Consider the following 8235-nt stretch of genomic DNA (forward strand, 5'->3'; position numbering starts at 1 on the left):
TTAAAACTAAAATAACTTTCTAAATAGCAAGGAATGGCAAGAGTCAACATTTTAATAACTTTTATTTACAAAGTAAAAATAATATTTGTTAAGATAAGCTGAACAAAAACTTTAAGAACTTTAAAAAAATCCATATTTAGTATCAGAGAGATTCAATGGAGATATACTGACCCACTAATAAAAACTGGCTGAAGTTAAATATGGACAAGCAAAAATAAAGTATGCATATAAAAAGGTACAAACATAAGTGATATGCAAGATTAATGTGGTTTAACTATGGAAACAGAGTGTTGATAACTGATGACCCAGGATCATTTTAGTCAGTTTTCAGAAATGTCCGTTAAACTATGAAAACTGGAGGATACATATCCTAAAGCTAGTACATGTGCTAGTAAAATCCAAATTACAGATGAACAGACACAACAAAAGATGTCAAGAGCATTTACAAGACTATTTGGGGCAGGGAGGGAAATCCAAATTTAAACAGGTATGGATTGGATTAAAATATCAGAGGGTCTATAAAAACCAGTTCCTATAAAATCCCAGCATTGCTAATGCACTTAAGACACGAATCTTCAGGTAAACAAAAACAGTTCACATAGACTGCAAAATGAAAAAAACAAATAAAAAAGACAGTAAGCAAGAGATGAAGGCAATTAACAGGAAATTGTAGAGTGCACTTAGAATAGCAGAGTCCATATAATTATTTCAGAAAAACACAGAGACCTTTTAAACTGTGAAAAACAAATTCATTATCATAACAATTCTTAGAGAGAAGAACAAAGGAAATGCTATCATTACATTTAGACCTTTCACAGGAAAACTAGTCAAGGCTACAAAAGGATCTTATAGTCTTATCTGCTTCCTGTCTGTGCTTTGTAAAATCCGCTACCACCACTACCCCCAATCCAGCTTGTGAACTCTGATAATGGCCGAATATTGGTCTTTGACAAAGTCCAAACAAAATGACTGGTGATAAGAGAATGCCTCTACACAGAATTATCACCACCATACGCTTTGGAAATGACAACTCTGCACACTGCACTGCATCCTTCTTTCTGCTTTCCTTCCTTATCTTTTCCCTATTCTTTCCCAGAAAAAAGTGAATTTACAACACGCAAGCAAAAGATAATGAAGCTGAAAATACTAGAGAGTAAAATAAAATAACAAAATTTGATCTTCAAATGACCATTAATTATGTATTCCAGCATACTTCATCAGTACACAGAAAAATCTTCTACAATACGATTACCACTTCTTCATAGCTAGTTCCTTCTTTCATTTATTTGATAAACATTGATACCCTTTGTACCTGAGGCACTATGCCAGATATAGAGTACAGAAGAATAACAAGACATGTAAGTTTTAGGAAAAACTTCTTATAAGCAAACAGGGAAAAAAGCATCGGACAGAATTTCTTTAACATACCTGAAATATTCTGGAACCAATACACATCAGCCTGGACTGCCTACCTGTATATGGACTTCTTATTAAGTGAGAAGGATAAAATCTGTACTTTGCCTAAATACATATTTTTAAGGTTTTTAAAAAATATATTAGGTATGCACATAAAGGACATAAATAATTTTACAAGTTTAAAAAATCTTTTTATCATAAAACACTGATATAGAAAACCACACAAATCAAATGTACGGCTTAATATAGTATCTTAAAAATACCACTCACATCAAGAAAGAGAACTTTGCCAGCAACCTTAAAAGCCCTCAGAAGCCCCTTTTCTGTGCCCGTCAATCATAATCTCCTCTCTACTGCCAAGGGTAACCATGTTGACTTTTATTTAATGTTATCCACTTTCCTGATTTTTTCTATGGGCAGTTTTTATCAGCCAAAAGTACATCCCTAGACACTATAGTTTAGTCTCACTCTATAAAAAAGTTGGATGTCTTTTATTTATTTATTTTTTATTATAATTTAAGTTCTGAGATACATGTGCAGAACGTGCAGATTTGTTACATAGGTATACATGTGCCATGCTGATTTGCTGCACCCATCAACTGGTCATCTACATTAGGTATTTCCGTTAATGCTATCTATCCCTCCCATAGCTCCACACCCCTCAACAGGCCCCAGTGTGTGATTTTCCCCTCCCTGTGTCCATGTATTCTCATTGTTCAACTCCCACTTATGAGTGAGAACATATAGTGTTTGGTTTCCTGTTCCTGTGTTTGTCTGCTGAGAAGGATAGTTTTTTGCTTCATCCATGTCCCTGCAATGATATAAACTCATCCCTTTTTATGGCTGCATAGTATTCCATGGTGTATACATGCCACATTTTCTTTAAAAAGTTGGGTGTCTTTTAAATCTCTTTCAATCTAGAGGTTCCTCTTTCATTCTTCTCCTTTCCTTATAATTTGTTAAAGAACATGGGACATTTGACTAAGAGAATTTCCAACAGCCTGGATTTTGGTAATTACAATCTCCTGGTACAGTTTAATGTATTCCTCTATTTTCTACATTTTCTAGGTTCAGACTCAGGTTTAATCCCTCTGGCAAAACAAGTAGCATTTGGTAAGGACAGGCACATAATACTTGCTTGTTTTTCTTTTTGTGGTAACAGCTGTTGATAGCTTAGATCTTGGCTCGTTGAGGATTGCAAAATGATATATTTCTACAATTTCTTTTACATTTATTAATTAGAAGACTTTTTTTTTTAAAAAAAAAGATAATTCCCCTCAACTACTATTGGTTATCACGATTTTTTTCTTTATTAATAAGTTTTCAAAATAAATTGTTCTTTATCATATTCTGAGGTAGGGTACAATTCCTTTTTAATATTATGAATTCATGGATCTTAAAATATTTGCTGGGTTTCAACCAACTGCAATTATTGTAATTTTTGAAGCTCATATTCTATCATCTTAGATCAGTTGTGCGCCTCTTCAAGATGGCTCCTGAGTTTTTTTTAACAAGGCTCTACCAGTAATGTTTTTTCTTTACTCAGAAATAATTCTCGTACCATAAAGTCACCATTGTAAAGTACACAATTCAGTGGTTTTTAGTGTAGTCACAAGGTTGTGAAAGCATCATTACTATCCAATTGTAGAACAATTTCATTTCTCAATAGAAACTCCACACCCATTGGCAGTTACTTCTCATGGTTCCATCCCTCAAGCCCTCATAATCACTAATCTGCATTGTCTCTATGTGTTTGCCTATTCTGGACATTCCACATAAACAGAATCAGAGAATATATGGTTTTTGTGTCTGGTTTCTTTCACTTTGCATGTTTTCAAGATTCACCCAAGTTGTAGCATGTATTGATATGTCATTCCATTTTATGGCTGAGTAATTTTCCATTGTGTAGATATAACACAATTTGTTTATCCATTCATCAGCTCTGACAGACATTTGGATTGTTTCCACTTTTTGACTTTCATAACGCTGCTATGAACATTTGTGTACAAGTTTTGGTGTGAGTATGTTTTTCATTTCTTTAAGAATCTGATACGTGTTGACATATGTACATACTTATAAAACCATCACCACAATCAAGTCTGTATATACAAGTATCACCCAGAAAGTTTCCTTATGTCCCTTTGTAATCTTGCTCTTCCTATCCACAAAGCAATCAGTCACCTGTTTCCCTCACCACAGATTAGACTACATTTTTTAGAACTTTAGAGAAACCAAATAATACCATATATAATTTTTCTGACATTTTTCATTCAAAATAATTATTTTCAGGTTAATCTATGCTGTGTGGATCAGCCATTCATTTTTCATATAGCTCAGTAGCACTGCATTGTATGAATATACCACAGATGCTTTATCTACTTCCATAATCAATTATCCCTTACCACTGGTGGACACTGAGTTTGTCTCTAGTTTTTCACTACCATAAATAAAATGGCTATGATATTCACATACAGATATTTTTATGAAAATTTTTAAGCTTTTTAAAAATAGTCAAGCCATGTTCCAAGATAGCGGTACCATTTCATATTCCTATTCGCCATGAATAAGAGGTCTAATTCATTCACATCTTCACCAGTACTCAGGGAAGCACTCTGAAGTCTCAACACAAAATGCTCGTCCCTCTTCTCGCCAAGGGATAAGCCTCAAGTTGTGTGACTTTTTTCAGTCACAACAAGCTGCGCAGGTCACAGCAAGCATCTCCCCAAACTCCTTTGTTCTCAGCCACCCCAGATATCCAAACTATGTAAGCTCCTGCTTGTGTTTCCAATGAGGCAACACAGAAACAAGTCCCTTAAGCAGCCTGGCTCAACAGCCAGAATTCGGGATCCAACCTCCACTATTCCCTCCTCCCTGCATCCCCAAGCCTGAGAGAGTTGAGGAAGGGACTGATACAGGTAATATAAAATTGCTCTATTTACTCATTTCAATGCTGCTGTCTCTGCTTTGGGCAAGTCTGAGGTACTATAATTTCTTAACTAGATTTTGGAATTGTCATGTAAGGATTTTTGTCAGTATATCTTTGTTAAATCAGTGTTTCTGTCAGGGAGGGAGGGCTGGAATTTCCAAATCCTCTATCTGGTTAATGTAACTCCCAAAATTCTCAGTCTTGACTATTTATTTCCTTCACTATTTTAAACAGTTATTTTAATAACTGCATCTGATAACTCTATTTGCTAGAGCCCCTGTGGGTCTTTTATATTGTCTCTGGCTTCTTTTGCATTCCTTTCATATAGTTTTGGTCCTTACATTCCAGGTTATTTTTTATTGAGTACAGGGCAGGTATATAAAAATTTATAGACAACTTGAAGGTCTAGAATGGAGTTATCTTGTTTCAGAGAGGATATACTGTTACTTCTATGAGATGGATAGACAGCAGCATCAAGGATTACCTTAATCCAACTCAAGAAACTGAAATGATTTCAAGTTGTATTGTAGTTCCCAAGGGAGGCAATCTACTTCTGATTTACCCACTCCTAGGCTGTGACCTTTTATGGTCTCAACCCAAATTATGACAGTTTCATAAAGGAATCTACCTTGGTAAAACCTGAATTCCAATTTTCCCTCTTCCCCGTAAAATGTCAATAGTACTGATCAGCTTCTCAGTCATTTCCTCCAAAATCAACAAGTGCTCTTAGGAAAAAAAGGACCTAGATGTCTGGCTCACTTCATTTTCTCCTGGATCACAGCTTGACTATTATTTACTGCCTCTGATGCCTTCAAGCAGATGCTATTTTTATTTTATTTTATTTTATTTTATTTTATTTTATTTATTTTTAGACAGGGTTTTACTCTGTCATCTAAGCTGGAGTGCAGTGGCATGAGCTCAGCTCACTACAACCTCTGCTCCCGGGTTAAAGCAATTCTCGTGCTTCAGCCTCCAGAGTAGTTGGGACTACACGCACCCACCACCATCCCTGGCTAATTGTTTCTATTTTTAGTAGAGACGGGGTTTTAGCACATTGGCCAGGCTGGTCTTGAACAGCGGGTTCAAGTGATCCCCCTGCCTTAACCTCCCAAAGTACAGGAATTGCAGGCGTGAGCCACTGTGCCTGGTTTAGCAGATGTTGTTTACATTTGTATATCTTTTCAAGTTGTCATTGTTAAGATGGTTAATCTGAATTACACAAGCCACCATTACTGGAAGAGAGGTTCAGGCTTTACAAATGTATACTTTATCTACAATAGTTTCCCTACCCCCCAGTGGGAATGCTAATGGCATTGAAGGTAAAAATTCTTCTAAACATCGCACAAATTACAGGATGTTTAATATCCCTGGTCCTTGAAACTAAATGCCAGTTACAACCTCCTCCTCTCCTCCCCCTTCACAACTCATTGTAAAACTAAGACCATAAGAGTTTTATAAGATACTCATTAAGTTCAAGAAAAATGGTAGCATTTGGAAATGTGAAATAATTTCATTTGTCATATTCTGTCATTCCTCTTCATAGCAAACCTCTGCTTTGATTGAGGTTTAGAGGTACACAGCACTTTTTAAAGTAAAAACATCAGGTGAATGGTGCTTGGCTAAAAACAATTAAGCCAATGGTTAGCAGGGACCATGGACAAGCTGCAGGTAGTCATGAATCTACTAAATTTACTTCCAGGCTGGGCGCAGTGGCTTATGCCTGTAATTCCAGAACTTTGGGAGGCCAAAGTAGGAGGACTGCTTGAGCCCAGGAATTTGAGAACAGCCTGGACAACATGAAAAGACCCTGTCTCTATAAAATTAAAAAAAATTAGCTGGGCATGGTTGCACGTGCCTATCATCCTGGCTACTTGAGAGGCTAAGGAGGGAAGATTGCTTGAGCCCAGGAGGTTGGGGGCTGTAGTGAGCTGTGTTCAATGCCACCGTGTTCCAGCCTGGGTGACGACTAAGACCCTGTCTCCAAAAAAATTTTTTTTTTGATTTCCAAAACTTTGTGGAGGAAGAATGTAATCAACAGACATTTTTTGGAGAAGTGCCACCAGAAAGGGATTATGTAGTTCACATTAAACAGATATAAGTTAAATATCTATTTAATATGGAATTGGTTAATTAAAAAAAAAGCTTTAAATATATTAAGGCTTAACTATGATGACTTAATGAGTAAAAACTTGCACTAGTAGAGAAGGGAGATGTAATTTTTTTAACTGACAAAAACTATACATTTACAATGTACAACGTGATGTTTTGAAATATGTATACATTCTAGATAGGCTAACTTGAGCTAATTAACATATGCATTACTTCACATACTTTTTTTGCAGTAAGAACATTTAAAATACACTCTGAATGATTTTCAAGTATACAATACATGGCTATTAACAGTAGTCACCATGTTGCATAGTAGATATCCTGAACTTATTTCTAATTGAAATTTTGTATCCTTTGACCAAAGGGAGATATTATTTTAGAGTTGGATCTCCTGAGAGGAGGCAAATGTAACTGGAAAGAATTACTTTGAAAATGATATCACTATTCATTTTAATTCAGATACTAGAAGACTCTATTGATATTTATACTAATCTCCTCTAAGGCTTTCTAACTTTCACTGATTGAAGTTAAAGCAGAAGACTATGGATGGGGACAATGATGAAAAGAGTTGTAAGTTACAGAGCTGAGCTAAGAGCAAAATTCAACAAGAGACAGGAGGGAAGCAAGAGGGCAGAATTTTTGTGCAAGGAATTAAGAATTCCATGAAGAGGCAGAGTATGGACCTTAGGGAAGGGAACATTTCAGCAAAACTAGAAAAAGACAAACCCAGATGGAGAACAATGACAAAGGCTGAATCAGAGTGGGACACTTGTAGGCAGGTACATATAAAGGACAAGTGAGAGGTAATGTAAATGGAGCAGCCATTGGTCTGAAACAGTCTCATTTTTAAGTTACATTTTTCTTAATGTAAAAGCTGTCCAATGTGCAGTGGACACTTTCTAGAATCCTCTCAATCTTTCATCCCAGCCACTGCTGAATAATTGGTGATAAAGTCCTCATACAGATGGTGGGATGACAAGGATGAGACTCATAGTCCCATCTGAAAAGTCCCATAGATGAACTTCTTTCCACAAAAGAAGTTCATCTAAGGAAAAGCAAAATATACCATCTATTCATCTTTTAGCATAAAGAAAATATGTCCACTTTCCTTTTTTCTGTGTTAGAGTACAATGGCACCATTATAGCTCACTGCAGTCTTTAATTCTTGGGCTCAAGTGATACTGTTGCCTCAGCCTCCCTGGTTGTTGAGACTACAGGTGTGCATCAACATGCCTAGCTAATGTTTAAAAATTTTTTTGTAGATATGAGGTCTCACTATGTTGTCCAGGTTGGTCTCAAACTTCTGGGCTCAAACAATCCTCCTGCCTCAGCCTCCCCAAGCACTGGAATTACAGGCGTGAACTACCACACCCATCCCAACCACTTTCTAAAAGTCTAATTGACCTAAGAAAAAAAGGGGCCTGGGTTAACATTTTTAAAAAGAATGAACACTAGGTAAGATTAGGGCATACAAAATTATGTATGCTATATATAAAATATTTAATGATTTAAAAAATATTTTCTTGATTCATGTGAGGTGATGTTGACTTAAAATAAATCCTTTAATCATAGGCTTCTACAAGATGACATTGAAAATGGGGAAAAAAGACATACCCAATTGCTGGAACAGGAGAGCCACACTAGTGCCTGTGACAGGAAGACTATCATGTAAAGGAGTCTGGATCAGCTGTCTATCTCCTGCACCCAAAGAAAACAGCTTCTGCAGAATGGGAGAAACACACACACACACACACACACACACACACACACACACACACACACAC

The 8235-nt window shown here is 36.3% G+C and overlaps 1 protein-coding gene across 2 annotated transcripts in view; it reads right to left on the minus strand.

Moving 5' to 3' along the window:
* Window positions 1–8235, minus strand: part of SBF2 (SET binding factor 2) — a 479501-nt gene that overhangs the window by 249663 nt on the left and 221603 nt on the right. For both annotated transcript variants that reach the window (XM_032241013.1, XM_032241012.1), the window contains exon 6: window positions 8066–8171. In XM_032241013.1, the coding sequence (XP_032096904.1) occupies window positions 8066–8171 (106 nt within the window). The remainder of the gene's footprint in view (window positions 1–8065; window positions 8172–8235) is intronic.

Source organism: Sapajus apella, unplaced genomic scaffold (genome assembly GCF_009761245.1).
Source record: "Sapajus apella isolate SASKATOON/1434 unplaced genomic scaffold, GSC_monkey_1.0 scaffold47, whole genome shotgun sequence".
Taxonomy (NCBI): domain Eukaryota; kingdom Metazoa; phylum Chordata; class Mammalia; order Primates; family Cebidae; genus Sapajus; species Sapajus apella.